The sequence below is a fragment of the Aspergillus nomiae genome (genome assembly GCF_001204775.2).
Source record: "Aspergillus nomiae NRRL 13137 chromosome Unknown contig00041, whole genome shotgun sequence".
NCBI lineage: Eukaryota > Fungi > Ascomycota > Eurotiomycetes > Eurotiales > Aspergillaceae > Aspergillus > Aspergillus nomiae.
Window position 1 is genome coordinate 72,748 of NW_015378096.1, and position 18,264 is coordinate 91,011.

Below are 18,264 nucleotides of genomic sequence, written 5' to 3' on the forward strand. Positions count from 1 at the left end.
TATGAGAACAAGCGCGGGAGACCTGGGTTCGACTCCCAGTCGGGGAGATCTTTTTTGTCCTATAAATAACCTCGTTTGTTTTTGGTTCCTCTCTTAATTGATCCCGTTGATAGCTCTTGTTCGAGAGAAGCTCCCTTGGCCGTCATTTTGATACTATTCTATTATTCCCCATGTTATTCAACTCCTAATGCTGACTCCGGTTAAGTTTTTACTATATCAAATAAATTCTTAAACGAGTATGCCGCAAACCACCACACTAGCTCTAGTAGAGAATACCCTACAGGATGTATCAAAGACATGTGAATCATCTGATCTAGTCCAGGGTTCATACAATAGTATGGTGTACGGTACTAGGCTTTCCCTAGTTTTCTATGTGGTGGATTATTCACCAATCGTAGAGAAATTATAGTTGTGAAAGTGTCTAGTCAGGTACTAGAGCCTCAACTACAACGATGTTCCATGGAAAGATATTTCTTTTCTTTTCTCTTTGTTCAGAATTTCTTTCTCAATGTCATCAGAGGCTGCGGATCTTTACCAGACTCTTCAATTCTGCCATCATAACTTCTTCCTATTTCCTTCGCGAGCACATGGGACTCCTGGAGTTGTAGTACTTCGCTCAGGCTATGAATGGCCTAGCTCAGTTGGTTCTTATGTCGCTGGGAAGAATTTGTTCAGGCCGTAGTGTTGGAGGTACTAGTGAACTATAGTGGCTTATGCCCGTGGCATATGCATTTCTTGCGGCTTCGAGGTGGACCAAAGTTTCCATTCTGACCACCCCTAACAGTGCATGAACCGCGTGCCAAGTATACCGATAGCTAAAAGTTACTACTAGATACTGAAACTTGCATATGAGTCCTCAATCAACGTTGGTTGTTTCGACGACCCGACATGGGGTGTCTCCCTTGTAGAATGACCAGACAGACGAAAGCAGTATTTTTCTTCAGCACTATATCAATCGGACCTATCGCACTCAGCAAAGGTTGTTGATAGTAAGGCGAACTCACACAGGCTCTCTTCGATACCAGCGGTGCCTTTGGTGTTTTAGGGGGGAATCGAAGGCCCAGAATGAGGACATGGCAGCCGTAGTATACAAGTAGCGCTGGCACTGTCGTGTTACATTGGACGGTGATCCGCTATCAAAACAATAGCCATTCAGTCCAGGTGGTAAGCCTGGTGAAAAACGAGGTAAGACCGTAGGAATAGCTGGGAGAAAAAGTACGGAATTCAAAGTAAGGTTGGATAGGCTGATAGTAGAGCAAAAAAAGATCTCCCCGACTGGGAGTCGAACCCAGGTCTCCCGCGCTTGTTCTCATATGAGATGACAAGCGGAAATCATGACCGTTAGACCATCGAGGAATTGATATATGTTAGGGTTCGACTTTTGACATTATCACTGAGAGTAAGAAAGGGTGCTATAAATGTCTGAGTAACCGTTTTTGGGAGAGTCCGAGATGCAAGATAGAGACTAGAGTACAATAAGGATTTCGCAGTTATACAATGCATGAAATCACTAAACAACACTAGACAGAGTTTTATGAACCCAAGAAAAATGGTTTTCCAGCTGTAGTGTATACTTTGCTCTCTCCACTTCACCCAGCTCAAGATCTATCGACACTAATCAATCCATGGACCTGAACACATTCGTTTCTTCGATGCCACCCATGCCTATACAAGAAAGCACTACGGAGCCTGGCGTGCACGCTATAATATCGTAATCTCAATGTCCAGGAAAATAACTGACCCTGACTGACTGAAAAGCAACATACGCAGGGAAGACAACAGGCTCACTTTATAGAGCCACTCCATAAGTCCCAGCGGCTAAGCTCTTGGGTACTGGGTAACCTTGCTTGATATAGCAAAATCGTGGATATATACTCTCATCACTAATCCTCGATGGTCTAACGGTCATGATTTCCGCTTGTCATCTCACACGAGAACAAGCGCGGGAGACCTGGGTTCGACTCCCAGTCGGGGAGTTTCTGTTTTTGCTTTGCTTCAAGTTTCTTTTTTCTTATCATTTGTTGCAGGATCACTTTCTACTGATCCCTCCCAGTTGTCGAACAGCCTCTTTAGTACTGAAGGAAGTGGCAAGAACCAAGGATAAGTCACTATAACAAACAGTGTATCCTCCGGTCGACATAGACAAATGTGCCCTGTTGTAGGGACGAAAAGGGGGCTTTCTGCAACAATACTGAGAATGGACTTCTTGTCGAGCTAGAAGTTTTGGCGTTATTGCAAAAGTGAAGGTGTTGAGATCTTGGACAAAGGTTAGTATGTATTGTCGTTGCCATGCGACTCGGTGGTCTCGAAGCTGTAAACAACGCAGCATGGAGATTCGTCGTGAGACCTAAATCTTGTTGATCGATGAACTTTGTTTTCAGTATGCCAAACATAGGATAGAGCGTCATATCGATAATGCCCTTGGTCACTTTCTGATATAGAGTTATTAGCCAATTGACATTCTATTGTGGTAGTAGATGGGAATGCATATTGTCTTGGGTACTCAGGGAGTGAACTGCAGCGGTATTGAGACATGTGCTGCGGTAAATCAGGCTGCTACGGCCTCCAATACCTAGTATTCAGAAAGACAAAGTATCAAATAGTAACTTGGTAGGCATCTGAGCGAGATGAGGGGGCTTGACATCTGTATAATCTTTAGCAAAACCACTTCAGTATGCATACCACTACAGAAGACAAACACTGCATATACTGCTAATTGGGTAGACTTTATAGTTCCAAGACCTGTACAACAGTATATGTACAGTCCTTTTGTACAGTACTTGTTACTATGGTAACTATTGAATCTCTTTGTTTAGTCACACAAAGCAGAACTCGATCAAACAGTCGGGTCAATGCACGAAAGTCAAGCCAGGGGTAGTCCATACATGCTTAATTAACTGCACTACTTCTGAGTCAAACAAGGGAAGCAGGATAAAACGTATGCACATGTTCAGGCAACCACCCGCGCTGAACAGGCAGACAACACTTGCAGTCTCTATACAAGCCGAGTTACAGTCTTTTACTATGAACCTTCAGCTACAACCTGGTTACGTCTCGACTGGAACTCTATGTTGTGATTAACTTTAAGCTCAATATTACCTCGTCATTGACATCATGTCAGCAACCATCCGGTCGTCTATCGTTGATCTCGACGAGCTAATCCCCAGACCCGAGGATATCGATCGCGAAGGTAGCCTTACTCCGTGTCACCCCCATTTGTCTAGTGGTACGTTTCATTTACTGACACACAACCCAAGATAAGGATGTAGAACAATTAACTCCCTGGATTTTCCGACAAACCGATATCGCAAAAGGAAACTGTACGCGTGATTGGCCGCAACAAGATGATTCATTTCGCAGACTCTTTGACCTGCTTGATTCCCACTACGTCCACATAGATTACCTTGATGCCAGAAACGCAGGCATTGCAGGTGTCTTGAAAACAAACGAGACAATTACTTTACCTAGAAAAAACTGGAGAGTATCTGAGAGAGAATATCATCAAACATTTCTTCTGGCGCAGTCTATGATGCTGAGTGAGCTGATGAAGGATGTTTATCGCAATCTTGATGGTATCGAAGATCAAGGGCTCGAGGTCAAGTGGGCTCTCCTTCTTGTCGTCCCGAGTGGAGGTCTCCTTGCTAACTACACTTTGTTGAAGCTTTACTACCTCGAATTTTAAGACGTTATATGTGATCGGCCGTAAACAATATGCTACTAAGCCTGAGGGTGCGGTTACTGTTGGACCGAAAGATGAGAACTTGCCAATTATCTCGTATACCGGGGTATGTACTATCTGTATACTCATGACTTCTTCCGTCCTTCATTCGGTGGCCATTCGTCTGATATTCTCCAGTGGTATGCGAGACAAACCTGGAACGAGTTCCTAGGAGAGACCCTCAGCGTAATGTTGGGGCAACTTGCTCAAAACATGACCGTTCGAACAGGCAAACCAGGTGTTCAAGACCAAGAGGTCTTCGTGGTGGGATTTCATGGGCCGTTTGTTCATATTGCTCGGGCATTCTTTGCTGCTGATTTAGTTGCGAGAGTACACCCAAGAGGATGTTCCAATGACGAAGTCCTTGAGCTGAAATTCACGCGGGATTATGACCTCTCTCTGAAGAAAGATTGGCTCGAAGCTACACGTGCCTTGGCGAGGCTGTTTCGATATCTTCTCAGTGGACGTGCAAAGGTTGCTTCGGTACAGGGCTACTTGAACGGCTCAGCTAATACAGCAGGGGAAAGTATGTAGGCTGCTGGTATGCCCTTGAACTGGGTTCAACAGGGTATCGGCCGGTATCTGTAATTGTTATTAACCCCCAAGACCAACCTGTACTATGTATCTACCTCTACAACTACCACCTTTCTGCTGGACTAGAGTAGAACATAAACTCCTCGGCATGTCTAAACAGTCAATAATTAAGTACGAAAAGAGAAGTTTGGATCCCATTATATATTTACTTGCCTACTTTTCGGCTGATCACAATACCTTGCCATTCATCCAGTTCCTACTGTCACGGTGTCACCTATAGAAGCTGTATACAGACATCATGTACTAACCAACATAAATATAAACTTTAATTCTGATTTGTATACGTGCAGGAACGTTACATTCACGGTAATACGCTAACAGGGTACAACCGGGCGACGGGGGTCCACTCCGCAACAAGATCTTCCAATGCAAATGTGTGGCAGTACATACCCATACATTAGTACATCTACTTAATCACTTCGTCTTCTGAGTCACACTTCTTTCCTAGAGCACTGCCACTATCTACTACTACATATCTACTCCCCCTTCCAAAGACTAATAGATTTCCGAATTAGACTTCCGTATACAATCATCCCCCCAAAATACAGCCCAAACCACAATGCCCCAAGCCACAACAACCCCAGAACCAAGAGTAGGCATTGGTGCCTTCATCCTCAACAAGAAGGGCGAAGTCCTCCTAGGCAAGAGAAAAGGCAGTCATGGTGCAGGTGAGCCTTTCTCTACTATACTTCCCCCCACCCGCCCTCATCCTTCCCAAAAAACGCCGGTTTACATACTTTACTCGATCCATATATCCCAGAACTAACATGGTAATTCAGGCACCTGGGCTCTAGCGGGAGGTCATCTCGAGTTCGGCGAGACCTTCGAGAACTGTGCCGAGCGGGAGGTCCTGGAAGAGACGGGTCTGACTATCGGGAACGTTCAGTTTCTAACCGCCACTAATAATGTCATGCTGGATGAGAACAAGCATTACGTGACTGTCTTTGTGAGCGGGGATATTTGTGGTGATGTTGTGGAGCCGAAGGTGAGTTCTTGCTTCTTGCTTCTTCTCCTTCCTCCTTTCATTTTTTTGGGGGATAGGTTGTTCGGTGTATGGTGATGGATGGGCTGATTCTTGGGGACAGCTGATGGAGCCGGAGAAATGTGAGGCGTGGGAGTGGGTGGCTTGGGACGAGATTGTCGCGCTGGCTCAAGATGCTATGGCTGGGAAGGAGAGTGGTGAGAAGAAAAAACTGTTTTCGCCGCTGGTGAATTTGGTGGAACAGCGGCCTGGATTTCGTCCAGTCTTGAACTAGCTGCTGCTTTTATTTGTATATCGATACTTGATGAGTAGTATGAGATCTATGTTTCAAGAAACTCGAGGGTTCCGCATATATTCTTTGAGAGTATTTCTTTACAAAAGCGGTTGACTCTTTCATAAAAATGGTTCATTTGTTTCTGCATGCTATATACAATCCCTTCTCTTTATGAATGCTGGGTAGAACAAGAACGTGGTATCTCCCTAACCGTGTAAATGCAACCAACAACGTAGGACACGCAGGCTTTTGACCCACCCAAAAAAGAATACATAAAAATGATATCTATCGTAGATCCGCAGGCGTAACAGGGTATAAAGGTCATTAACATCACTGAACGAGAAAATGAGTGGGCACAAGAGAGGCAACTACCAACCACCCCCGATCTTCCCGGCCAACTCAACGACACGGGTAGTATCAATAGGGGCATCTTTGGGTTTGCCAACATCGCTCTCAACCTCACGATAAGTCGTATAGACAAGTTTCGAAAGAGGAATCTTCATAAAGTCGGACCAATACTCAAAAGCTTCATGAACCCTAGCCTCCCTTTCAGGGATGGTGAGGGGCTGTGCCTGGCCATCCATTTCGCCTTCGTTGTCAGACTCGGCAGAGAAATATGCTTCGTCGACACGAGCGAGCCAGGCCCGCTGCTCGTTCGGGGTTGGCTTGGATGGGTTTTCTGCTGCCGTTACTGGCTGTGCGCTAGAGCTTATTTCTCTGGCATCTTCAATACGTATCTGCCCTCCGCCATTGGTACAGCCACCGGGACACGCCATAACTTCCACGTAAGCATAATCCGTCCCAGACCCAGCAGAAGCGCCGTTTCTCGAGATTGGCTGTCGCCGATTGCCGCCCGCTGAAGCTGCAGACACTCTGGCTCCAGGAAGCCGTGACACACGTGCAGGCTTGAGCTTCCGGACAAGATTCTGGATGTTCCTGAAACCGTAATAGCGAGCGGCTTTCATGAGGGTTTCGCCTCCAGGAGACAAAAGCGAATACTCCACAACATCAGCATTTCTCCCCCTCTGGGTCGCAATCTCACTTCCAGGATTTTTAGCTTGGAAAGTCTTGAGGACGTGATGAAGGTAACCGCCAGATGTACCGGTCTCCATGGACTGTTCCGACGCATTGTGCTTGCGGAACAGGAACGCGTTAAGTGTCTCATCTGGGAATTGTGGGGCAAATGATGGCGCAAGAGATTTCAGCGGTAGTGTAGGGAGAGATATCCCACGGGATGAAGCCAATGTAAGTAGCTCTCGAGTAGTAATAACACAATCAACATCACGGACAGGCTTATTCTCAGTCGAAGCTGCCCCACTGTCAAGAGGGGACCATGACACATCAGTGAGTTCTTCTCGACTGGCCTCAAGCTTCTTATCAAAGCAAGGCATGATCGCGAGATGCCATATACGGGAAGGTGACACACCCAGAGCCTTGCTTAGCACGGTCTTCAGAAAGGTGCCCGTCAATGCTTGAGGGGACTTCAGTCGAGAAAGGTGCGGGAGTACGAAAGGGTGTGTCTTCTCAGCATAGCAAATCCATCCGGGACAGGCTGATGACAGAATTGGCCGCTTAGGGAGAGAATCCTTTGAAGTACCTCTTGCAGATGGTTCCTTCAAAGTCTCGCTAACTTCGTCCGCTGTAAGAACGAGTACTGCTTCACGCATGACGTTGGTATCGACAACCCATGTGAAGCCGCTACCGTGTTTTCCTCCAGCCCGTAAGCCATTGGGCCCGCTTAGAAACTGGTCGATCATGTATGTCGCTTCCTTTTCTGAGATGCCATAGGTAGCAGCCAAGCTTGCCCTCACTTGAGGGCTAACACTTGCCACGAAAATCCTACTTTCTCCATCAAGCACATTACTCTTGTCAATGTGAGGCCCGTTGTTGTTCTGTGTCAATGGTAATTCGGGATATGCGTCGAGAGTATTGAGGACCTCGGCATGCGATTGCAGCGAGATCAGCACCGCCTCAGCGGAGGTGACGCAGCCTGAACAGGCAAGACAGTCGGTCAACGATATCTGTGCTGGGGGCAGGTTTTCAGGTTGAACTTTATCTTCCGTGGTCACTTCGTATGGGTTCTATAGGTTAAAGAAGTCAGTGTCCATCGGCTTTGAAGGTGAGGGGACCGGTATTAAGAATATCGAACATACCTGTGAATCTGATGACTCATTCTTCGGAAGCGTCTCTACCGGTTTGATACAGGCAACACCGGGAGAGATGAAATCGTTCAAGTCGTCTGCCGATAAAATGGCACTCATTGTGGCGCACGCCGCAGAAGCCCCGCCTGAGGATTATCAAGGGAAGAGATAACGCCACACGAAGGAGTGCTGGGATAGGGTTTTTAGTGCTGTTCTTAAGACTCAGGTTTAATGTATCTAGATTGGAGTCAAAAGGATGGACCGCGACCAGTCGTAACTTGAGTCAAGAGAGAGGAGGGGAAGAAAAGTAGATCTATAGATTGGAGAAGATTGAGAGGAGAAATATATCGTTAGTCATGAATTAACCGTGAGATAGCAGCGCTTTGTCATCGGTTGTGGCGAATCCCAGGCCACGGATTAGAAGCGCACCCGCCGATCGGTGCTGATAAGATCACCGCCTACCCGCTTCCGCCTGGTTGCCCTCGTATAATGTATTTTGCCGATCGTTCGTGTTGACAGTGACTCAGGTACAAGAGTCACGGTATCGAGGCTGAGATGTATAAGAGGATCTTCTTCTCACTCAAAGGTGTCATTAGAAATATTCCTTTGAAATTCCATCTACTTGAAATTGGCCGAAGTAGTAATTCATATTTGTCCTGTTTACGTATCTACTATCGACCCCACTACGAACATGTCCAGCTCCAAGCCTCCACAGAACTCCACCGGCTCGAATAGGAGAGCTCTCTTGAGTTCGACTGCAAAGGAAACCAAGGCACTCCTCCCTCAGATCTTAGCTGTGCTTCCCCATGCTCCTCCTACTGGGATTCGTTGCTCACGTGATACGATACCGGTGTTGGACTTCAAGTATAGTCCAAATCTCAACACCCAAGTGGAAGTTGTGAATGGCGACGCTTTCAATATAGCTATCAGCCTCACCAATCCCACGGATACCAGAAGCGTCTGCGTACTGAATCTGGCTAGCGATAAGAGTGCAGGTGGTGGTTGGCTTCGGGGAGCCTTGGCCCAGGAGGAAGAGCTTTGTTATCGTAGTAGTCTTAGTTTTACGCTTAAGCTACGATACTACCCTTTACGAAATCACGATGCTATCTACTCTCCAACCGTTGTTGTGTTTCGTGAGAATTTCACAGATGGACACAGATTAATGGATCTACAAAGGCCCGAGTCTCTACCCATTGTCAGCGTGGTCAGTATGGCCGCATTGAGGAGGCCGGACGTAATCCGGAACACAAAGCCTCCACGGTACAAACACATCGCGGATCGCGCGGTGACAAAGGACAAAATGCGTGTGATTCTCCGTATTGCAGCTTACAACAAGCATCGGAAACTTGTTCTAGGTGCCTTTGGCTGTGGTGCTTTCGATAACCCAAAGGAAGAGGTTGCGAACTGTTGGGCAGAGGTTTTGCAGGAACCGGAGTTTCAAGGATGGTGGGAGAGCATAGTGTTTGCGGTTCTGGAAAACACAGGTGACCTCGCCACAAGCAAGGGGAATTTCAATGTCTTCCACAGCAGGTTGCATGGGATGAGAGTATAGTCAATGTAATAATAGAAAATGCAGTGCTCCACTAAGGCATGGCTCATGAAGCAGTAGGTCAATGCTTCGTGAGCGGTTTAGATAGACATGGTTCAATTATTGAAGACTCGAGAGATTGAAAGGGCGAAGCAGTATCCCAGAACTCATTTATTGAGCCGAGCGGAACGCCTTCTCCCCGTAGACGGTGTGCCGTCTACTTCAGGTTTCTTCTCGTCATCGGCTTCCTTGATCGGCTGGGCTCCTTTCTTAGATCCTGCTTTCTTCGCCTTTGGCTCTTCCTCGCTTGCCTCTGCATCACTTTCAACCTTAGGCACTATTTCTCGCTTCCGTTTATTCTGCGTATCGCCATCCTCTATCTTGACGTCTTTCGCTACAGGACCGGTCTTTTTCTGGACACTTGGAACCACAGCACTTGTCCTACCACCGACAGTAAGGAAGGTAATTTTATCTCCATTCGGCAGAGTGGGAGAGGCATTTTTCTTCCCTTTCGACCATCGGTATTTGAACAGCCAGTCCTCTGGAAACTTGTCGGAATCTGCCAGCAAATCCACTGAGGTTGAGCAGACGTAATGAATGGCTGAGTGAAGTTCTTTGACTTGATCGTCAGTCAAGGTGTTGCTGTATTGCTCTGGGTGAATTCTTGCATGGTAGAGAATCTCATCTCTATGTAATAGTCAGTACCCATCCCACCATCAATCAACGGCTAGTTGGTAACAAACCCCATCCAATTGCCAATCCCGCTTATGTTCGCTTGGTCCAAAAGTAAAGCCTTGACGGGGACCTTCTTGCTCCTTAGCTTGCCTGCCAACCAGCCTTCGGTCACCGTGTCCTTATCCGCTACAGGGTCTGGGCCATTCTCTTTGAGGGGGCTGAACTTTCGAATCTGCTCCGCAGGACAATCCACCAGTCTTATCCTGCCTAGCCTGCGGAAGTCAACAAAGGCAGCCTCTGTCTTTGGGTCCTCATCCGTTTCCAGCAAAAACTTCCAGTATTTGGGGGGCCATTCTTTGTCTTGTGGCTTGTCAGTCCGGTAGTAGTATGTGTCAGCATTCCGAATTTTCAGCCAGCCTGCCATGCCAAAATGCATTACGACATGCGGCGGCGACGCCATGGCTATCCAGAAGTATTTGCCTTGCTGTCCTGCACCAACGATCTTCTTTCCCTCCATTGCTTTCTGAAACTCCGAGGCACTCGTCCCTGCTTTACCATAGACAATGTCATCATTTTGCGTAGATACCTTAGCGAGAGTCTTGCCGACAAGATGCTGGCGTATGAAATGGACGATACGTGAGACTTCGGCTAGTTCAGGCATGATGTTGGTCCGGTAGATTGCACGATTGAATATCCACTCTCAACAAATCTTTATACAGATGAATATCTATCTGGATGGAATGCTAGCAAATATCGCTTTCTGATACAATTTAAGATACAATGCAAATGTTGAAGGGACGTTGAAGTCCTCTTACAATGCATGCAACGCGTCACGGGTCACGAAGTCCCGTGATCGAGAGCTATCGATAAGAATCTAGCCGTTTTGGGCAAATACCTTATGATTCCATTCCATCCAACACCAACGGCTCGTCTTGTCTGAGAGACTCTCCACTGCACGTAATCCTCGACAAAGAGCCAAGCGTCATTTATATTGGCCGAATCCCTCAGTTTTTGGTTGCATTATCCGGATAACAACCCTTGAGATCCTCACAGGAGTTCCAAATACCACACTATTACTCATCCGCCATCCCGCCACCTTGTCTACTGCTTTCGTGCACCCCTTCAACGTGGTACAATCTGGAGTGGTTTTGGACTGAGAAGGGCAGTTCGGGACGGGAGTCTACAAAGGCCGAGCATCCAAAAATGACTCGGGCAACGTCAACATCGGCTCCCGAACTGAGCCCCCAATTTTGCTTCAATGAGAAATTGCTCCGAGGTATGCCTTAGCGCCAACGACCATCTAACCATGACAATGGAATCTCAAGCTTATCAACCACTTCCCCGCTTTATAGATTTCCTACGTCTATCCAGATCGACAATAGACGATTCCATTACCCAGAACCTCAATGCTCTGTTCACCCCATCGCGGGAGGGCTTCGATCCTTCTTCGACTGCTGTGCGTCAAACGGATTCTGAAGTGGGGCGTACAATAGACCCTGCTGCATGTCAGAACTTCAAAGACAACGTTCTATTCCCCTCATGGCAGACACGATCGGACGTGCTCAACTACTGCGCCGGCGTCGCTACAAGCCCCGACCCGGACGACCCGGATCTTGTTCTTCGGCAGACCGAATCTGCCAAGGATCGAGAGCGAGTCGTCAATGAACGTCTAGATCCGTACTCCGGGCGATTTTTCCCTCGCGAGGCACGAACCGAGTCCTTAGCGAATCTTGTCCGGAATCAGCGTAATGTTGAGGAGATCATCCGTGCACGAACATGGGGTCTCGTGACCGAAAGATGCAATGGCTCATCGATAGGCTGGGAAGAAGCGCTCAATAGCTGGCGGGAAAGAAAGCAACGATGATCGCAGACAGGAAGAGCTGATACCAATAGCTTTTCCAACCTTGGGAGTAGCTATTTGGGAAGGTGACGAACTGTCGATATGTTTTTCGTCCGGCTTATACGGGCATCCAGTCATGATTCAAGATATAATGTATATACTCAATGTGTACACTAGTTGCATATATAAAGCGTTCCTTGATGAAATTATGAATACCCCAATGTGAAGCAGGCGTCGGCATAGAAAGCAGCGCAGTATATAAATACCAGGTCAATCGTTGTCTCACACACCCTTGACAAAATACTAGCCAGCATACGACAGGAATTTGCTGGCACTGATCGTTGGGCATAGATCCGAGTTTAGGGCTGTCGGGGTTCGATTTATGCACGCAAGCGTCCATCTCGGATAAATTATTATTTCGTCCATTTGCCGGTCTGTCCTCGAGAACCTGCGATCGGGAAGGAACATTGAGCTTGAATCGCAGTGGGCAAAACCCTTCTGGGCTGCAACAAGGACCAATTCAAAATTGGTTTGTCTGTTACTCCTTCTCTGTTGGTCATAGCTTATCATTGCCTAATCGCTCGTCGGTCCCGAAGGAACAATTAAATCACCCCCCGCGCACATCAGCTTCAGTCCGTCGACACACAAGTCAACCCACTTGCAGTCCCTCACCCACCCATCATGCCACAACCATTGAGTTCTAAGGACGCATCCTTGTTCCGCCAGGTGGTTCGCCACTATGAGAATAAACAACATAAGAAAGGTGAGTTCCTGTGCGGAATTGGAACCAGTGTCAGCCCACTAAAAGGTGCTTGTCCTCAACAGGTATCAAGACCGCGGAGCAAATTCTTCGGAAGAACCCCAACCATGGCGATACCCTAGCAATGAAGGCGTTGATTACCAGCAACCTTGGTCAGCAAGAAGAGGCCTTTGCGATGGCCAAGGAAGCTCTCAAGAATGACATGAAATCGCACATCTGTTGGCACGTTTACGGTCTGCTATATCGAGCGGAGAAGAACTACGAGGAGGCAATCAAGGCATACAGATTCGCATTGAGGATTGAACCGGAGTCTCAGCCTATCCAGCGTGACCTTGCCCTGCTTCAGATGCAAATGCGGGATTACCAGGGATATATCCAGAGCCGAACCACCATGCTCCAGGCCCGACCCGCTTTCCGCCAGAACTGGACGGCTTTGGCTATCGCACATCATTTGGCAGGAGATCTGGAAGAGGCGGAGAAGGTGTTAACGACGTATGAGGAGACCTTGAAGTCCACGCCACCAGTTTCCGACATGGAGCACTCGGAAGCCGTTCTGTACAAGAATTCGATTATGGCCGAGGCAGGCAAGCTCGAGCAGGCTTTAGAACACCTCGAAAACGTGGGTCACAGAATTACGGATGTGCTGGCCGTCATGGAGATGAAGGCGGACTACCTTCTGCGGCTTGACAGGAAGGCGGAGGCAGAGGTCGCGTACACTGCGCTTCTCGACCGCAATCCCGAGAACTCGATGTACTATGATGCTCTGATCAGAGCTAAGGGTATTGCCGACGATGACCACTCGGCTCTGAAGGCTGTATACGACTCTTGGGTGGAGAAGAACCCTCGTGGCGATGCTCCTCGTCGGATCCCACTGGACTTCTTGGAAGGTGAGGATTTCAAGCAAGCTGCTGATGCTTACTTGCAACGTATGCTCAAGAAGGGCGTTCCTTCTCTTTTTGCGAATATCAAATCCCTATACACCAACACTTGGAAACGTGACACAGTGCAGGAGTTGGTGGAAGGCTACGTTTCCGCACCTCAAACCAACGGTTCTGCGGAAGGCGAGGCGAACGGCGACAACAAGGATTTCCTCTCTTCCTCCCACTATTTCCTCGCGCAGCACTACAACTACCACCTCAGCCGCAATCTGACCAAGGCCATGGAGCATGTCGACAAGGCTATCGAGCTGTCTCCTAAGGCCGTAGAATACCAGATGACCAAGGCCAGGATCTGGAAGCACTATGGTAACATCGAGAAAGCGGCAGAGGAAATGGAGAAGGCTAGGCAGCTGGATGAGAAGGACCGTTATATCAACTCCAAGGCCGCCAAGTACCACCTTCGCAACAATGACAACGATAAGGCACTTGAAAACATGAGCAAATTTACTCGGAATGAGGCTGTCGGTGGTGCGATGGGCGATCTTCACGAGATGCAGTGTGTCTGGTATCTGACCGAGGATGGCGAGTCTTATCTGCGCCAGAAGAAACTTGGGCTTGCACTCAAGCGCTTCCATGGAATCTACAATATCTTCGACACTTGGCAAGAAGACCAGTTTGACTTCCATAGCTTCTCATTGAGGAAGGGCATGGTCAGGGCATATGTTGACATGGTCCGCTGGGAGGATCGCTTGCGTCAACATCCCTTCTACACTCGGGCGGCTCTTTCTGCCATTAGGGCATACCTACTTCTCCACGACCAACCAGACCTCGCTCATGGGCCCTTGCCCAACGGTGCCGAGGGTGACGCTGACAGCGCTGAGCGTAAGAAGGCTCTCAAGAAGGCCAAGAAGGAGCAAGAGCGACTGGAGAAGATTGAGGCCGACAAGAGAGCGGCAAGGAAAGCAGCAAGCACCAAGGGCGGTGATGGTGAAGTGAAGAAGGAAGACCCCGACCCGCTTGGCAACAAGCTTGTCCAGACCCAGGAGCCACTCAAGGAGGCAACCAAGTTCCTGACTCCGCTCTTGGAGTCCAGCCCCAAGAGCATTGAGGCCCAGAATCTTGGATTCGAGGTCTATCTCAGGAGAGGTAAGAACACTACCCCACGCGATATCACAGTGACCTCAACTAACTTGATCTGCAGGTAAATATGCGCTCGCACTCAAATGCCTCTCGGCCGCCCATGCAATTGATGCTTCCAACCCAACCCTTCACATTCAGCTTCTCCGTTTCCGCAAGGCATTGGACGGTCTCTCTGAGCCACTGCCACCTCAGGTGGCTGAGGTTGTAAATGCCGAGTTTGAGACTCTGCTCCCGAGGCCCAGAGCCTCGACGAGTGGAATGACTCTTTCCTGTCGGCACACAAGGACAGCGCGCCCCACACACAAGCAGGCCTGACATGCCGGCAGCTACTGAAAGCAGACTCCAAGGCGCAGTGTGAGAAGGATCTCACCGCCACCCTTGACTCGCAAATTGATAGCATCGAGACCGCTCTTGCTGGCCTGCAATTGTTGGACGAGTGGAAAAGCGACCAGGCCGCAAAGGCCGCTTACGCTGAGAAGGCCAAGAGCAAGTGGCCTGAGTCGTCAGTATTCCAGCTGAACTAAGATGATGTCATGGAGAAGAGTACAATCAGTCTCTTCCAATACCTCACAACTGCGGGGAATATTTGCAGTTGATTTTCCAGACCCGAGTATAGAAATCAAGAGTTTTACGGCCTAAGAATGAGGGTGGAGTTACACTGCTATAACAATGAAGAAAAAAAGCCCAACTTTTCTGATATAAGATATCAAGCGATCGGAACACCCGGAGATGATGTACCAGTACTAGTATAGTTAAGATTTCACCAGTCGAACTGGGAGCTACCCAGCTAGTCTGTGAAAGGGTCAAAAGCAAACTTTCCCTTCATTTTCTTGTTTCTTTCTTGCTCACCCAGGTTGCGTAAATATATCCTGTATTGTATAGAGCGAGGATAGAGTCAATGTTAACTATTAGACCATTTCTCAACACCTGGGCATAGCGGAAAATATACAAAGAGGGAAGTTTGTCTGATACCGAACAACACATCGAATCCAGTATGTACGAGTAGAAATTTAATGCCGTAACTAGACTAATATACAGTATAGATTCATTTGTTGGTACAGTAGATGAGGTATATCCTATGTTCACCATCCCAACCAATGCTGGTGTATATAACCCAAACACACATATCTAGAGTTTCCGTTCCATAACCATGCGAGATATCAATTTGAGCTGGGCCGTGAATCACTGGTCGTCCTCTCCGTCAATGTTTCCAAGGATAGGCTTCCTCTTGAGGGTTTCCTCGTCCTCACCGTATCCGTACTTAATCCACATACGCTGCCAGAAAGGAACGGGCGTGGGCCGCTCCTGACCAAGGATGTATTCTGCGCCCTCGGCAATCCGTTGCGAGCGGGCTTCATCTTCGGGCGAAAGGACGTAGCGCTGCATTCGGGCTGCGATACGGGAATCCAGAACGACAGAGTCCACCCATTCGCGCTCCTTATCAGGGTTCGCCTCATCCTTCTTGTGCGCGGACTTGTGCCAGTCCTTTTCTTCCTCTTCGAGAAGCGTTTGTTGTTCGTAGTTTCCACCCATCAGGTTATCGGAGGCTGAAGCGGCGTCGATACCCGCTGGGGTTAGTTCGGAGTCTGTGCTGAATGAACCATCGTTGTATGGCCGGGTCGTCGAGGCGAGAACGATGCCAGCAACCTCTCGTCCGACGCTATCGGCGAGGTGGCGCTGGTTCAAGTATCGGTACATTCTGATAGGAGTGTTCAAGAATCCTAGAATGTGAGGGAAATGGATCGGAACGGAGCCGTCCAAGGACTGTGGGAGAGATCGTGGGAGGTTTTGTGACGAGTAGTCGGCGGGAGTGATGTATGCTGGGGTCGGGCCGGTAGGTTTCGGTTTCTCTTCCTTCTTCTCTTCCTTCTTCTCAGGCTCTTCTTTCTTCTCGGCGTTCTCTGCGGTAGGGGTGTCATCGGGAGAGCCACTGGTCTCTGCTCCCTCGGAAGGTGACGGCACATCTATCGAAACAGGCGGCTGGGGCGGGTCGAGTGGTCCAAGCCAGCCCTCATGGAGACCTCGGATATACTCTTTCCAAGTATTACGTCCGATGATCAAATCGCCCTTGGGAACTGGCTCCTCCACCACTCCCATCTTCTCCCTAGCCTCCGCAACGACCTCTTCAATGCCAGTTTCTTCCACCACAGAGCTTGACTCGCCGGACTTCCTTCTAGACTTGCGAATTCGCTCCGCAAGGCCAGCGCGGATGTCGCCTTCCCGCCGTCCTTCGATCACCTGGTAGTCCAAGGCCGCGGCGACTAGTATAGGCTTGACATATTCTTTGAAGTGTTCCCGGGCAACGCGAAGACCATCGCCAGGAGGGGCCGACAGAAAGACTGTAAGCTTCCGTCGCGTTTGATCAATTGGGAGAGGCTCCTTGGAAAGGTGCGCCACCAAGTCACACCACTTCTGTTGTGTACGCTTCTTCTGTTTGCGGTCATAGACCAGGGCAGCGGTGAAAGAGCCGGTTACTGTGAGAAAGATCATCCAATTGCGGGAAGGAAGTTTAAGGCGGAAGTTGGGCATCCCTTAGATAGAATGGTTAGTGCCAATTGATATGAGACACAGGACGTAGTCGGGGACTTACCCATCATTTTCCATACTGGGTTCGGTGCCTTCGTAGGCTTTGCCGCGGTCTGCGTCTGGCCAGAGGCCGCAGCGGAATTCGAAGATTCCGCCATGGTCTCCGAGAGTGGAGGGGGATTTGGCTGAATATGACACGGAGGAAATCAAATGGTGTTATTAAGTATGTGGTATATAACCAGATTGGCACGGTATGGTACTAGGGAGGGAGTATCCCTTCTTCTTGGATGCGTATCATAGTCCATTTGCCCAAAAAAAGTTCGGGATCTCTGCGCCGCTCCGTCATCCGGAACATGGTTAATCCGATGGAAGAAGGGTATTTTTTCTGCGCGGCATTCTAACGCACTAGTGGTACAGAGTATACACATGAGATATGTCTCGAACTTGTAGCTACTTCCCCAAGGTAGATCAATTCGTTCAGTTCCAAACCACCTTTTGGAACTCTGGTTGAGGGTTGAAGGGAATTATCATCGACAAGATGAGGTGCTTCCGTGGCCCACCTTTGAGAGATGGATACCCTAAGTTATGGAGTAATTACACAGTACTCCGTACTCCGTAGTTCATATTACTAAGGGGGGGGGATGGATGGACTAGTTAGTTTCTCCCCCAGAAGAAGCATTCATATGGATGGAACTCCGGGCAATAGAGTTGAGACGAAGATCTTCTATTTATAATTAACTCGGGTTGACTATTCCTCACGATCCAAGTCTATCTCTTTGAGGACATCGAAACAATAGAAGTATATGTGGCTGAGTCAGCCGGGGAGGACCAATCGGGGCGGTTTGTCAGGTGGGAATCGAAGTGGCGCCAAGCGAGTGAAGAGCCGGCCAAGGTGCCTGGCAGCCCCAGGCCAATAAAGCCAACCCCCCCTGTTCCGCACTCGTGGCACCAATGGTGTTCCGTAGGCGTGGAATGGCTAATGAACCCAAAAGTCCAGACTCCAGTAAAAAAGTTACAGACTTGGACTAGTCGGACAACAGGAGGAGCGACTGGCTCACGCTCCTGCTCCTGGTCTCACACCACGGGCGTTCACCTTCTCCCCAGTCTTTCCCCTTCTTTTAGATCTCTGTCTCTCTTTTCTTTGGTACCAACCCCTTCCTCAACTCATACGGCACAGAGAGTGAGAGACCGTAATACCCGTGTCTCTC

The 18,264-nt window shown here is 48.7% G+C and overlaps 8 protein-coding genes across 8 annotated transcripts; 5 read left to right on the forward strand and 3 right to left on the reverse strand.

The window, feature by feature from the left end:
• Window positions 1–3,114: 3,114 nt before the first annotated feature.
• On the forward strand, window positions 3,115–4,252 carry ANOM_002205 (uncharacterized protein; the record flags this gene model as incomplete). The annotated part of the gene is made up of 4 exons (XM_015547462.1): window positions 3,115–3,190; window positions 3,258–3,600; window positions 3,662–3,785; window positions 3,857–4,252. The coding sequence occupies 4 exons, from the start codon at window positions 3,115–3,117 to the stop codon at window positions 4,250–4,252; spliced, it is 939 nt and encodes a 312-aa protein (XP_015409867.1).
• Window positions 4,253–4,871: 619 nt separating this feature from the next.
• On the forward strand, window positions 4,872–5,568 carry ANOM_002206 (nucleotide triphosphate diphosphatase NUDT15; the record flags this gene model as incomplete). The annotated part of the gene is made up of 3 exons (XM_015547463.1): window positions 4,872–4,980; window positions 5,092–5,297; window positions 5,398–5,568. 3 exons carry the CDS (start codon window positions 4,872–4,874, stop codon window positions 5,566–5,568), a joined length of 486 nt encoding a protein of 161 aa, XP_015409866.1.
• A 368-nt stretch (window positions 5,569–5,936) lies between these two features.
• nar1 (iron-sulfur cluster assembly protein NAR1) lies at window positions 5,937–7,829 on the reverse strand (the record flags this gene model as incomplete). The annotated part of the gene is made up of 2 exons (XM_015547464.1): window positions 5,937–7,649; window positions 7,722–7,829. The coding sequence occupies 2 exons, from the start codon at window positions 7,827–7,829 to the stop codon at window positions 5,937–5,939; spliced, it is 1,821 nt and encodes a 606-aa protein (XP_015409865.1).
• Window positions 7,830–8,400: 571 nt separating this feature from the next.
• ANOM_002208 (uncharacterized protein) lies at window positions 8,401–9,261 on the forward strand (the record flags this gene model as incomplete). Its single annotated transcript, XM_015547465.1, has 1 exon — window positions 8,401–9,261. One exon carries the CDS (start codon window positions 8,401–8,403, stop codon window positions 9,259–9,261), a length of 861 nt encoding a protein of 286 aa, XP_015409864.1.
• A 143-nt stretch (window positions 9,262–9,404) lies between these two features.
• Window positions 9,405–10,573, reverse strand: ANOM_002209 (putative formamidopyrimidine-DNA glycosylase; the record flags this gene model as incomplete). The annotated part of the gene is made up of 2 exons (XM_015547466.1): window positions 9,405–9,924; window positions 9,981–10,573. 2 exons carry the CDS (start codon window positions 10,571–10,573, stop codon window positions 9,405–9,407), a joined length of 1,113 nt encoding a protein of 370 aa, XP_015409863.1.
• Window positions 10,574–10,922: 349 nt separating this feature from the next.
• Window positions 10,923–11,934, forward strand: ANOM_002210 (MIX23 family protein; the record flags this gene model as incomplete). The annotated part of the gene is made up of 2 exons (XM_015547467.1): window positions 10,923–11,188; window positions 11,265–11,934. Coding segments are annotated over 2 exons (750 nt in total), but the record flags the coding sequence as incomplete, so codon positions are not given.
• A 499-nt stretch (window positions 11,935–12,433) lies between these two features.
• On the forward strand, window positions 12,434–15,054 carry ANOM_002211 (peptide alpha-N-acetyltransferase complex A subunit NAT1; the record flags this gene model as incomplete). The annotated part of the gene is made up of 4 exons (XM_015547468.1): window positions 12,434–12,515; window positions 12,578–14,536; window positions 14,592–14,722; window positions 14,773–15,054. The coding sequence occupies 4 exons, from the start codon at window positions 12,434–12,436 to the stop codon at window positions 15,052–15,054; spliced, it is 2,454 nt and encodes an 817-aa protein (XP_015409860.1).
• A 658-nt stretch (window positions 15,055–15,712) lies between these two features.
• Window positions 15,713–17,214, reverse strand: ANOM_002212 (Tim22-complex subunit TIM54; the record flags this gene model as incomplete). Its single annotated transcript, XM_015547469.1, has 2 exons — window positions 15,713–17,061; window positions 17,121–17,214. The coding sequence occupies 2 exons, from the start codon at window positions 17,212–17,214 to the stop codon at window positions 15,713–15,715; spliced, it is 1,443 nt and encodes a 480-aa protein (XP_015409861.1).
• Window positions 17,215–18,264: the final 1,050 nt, after the last annotated feature.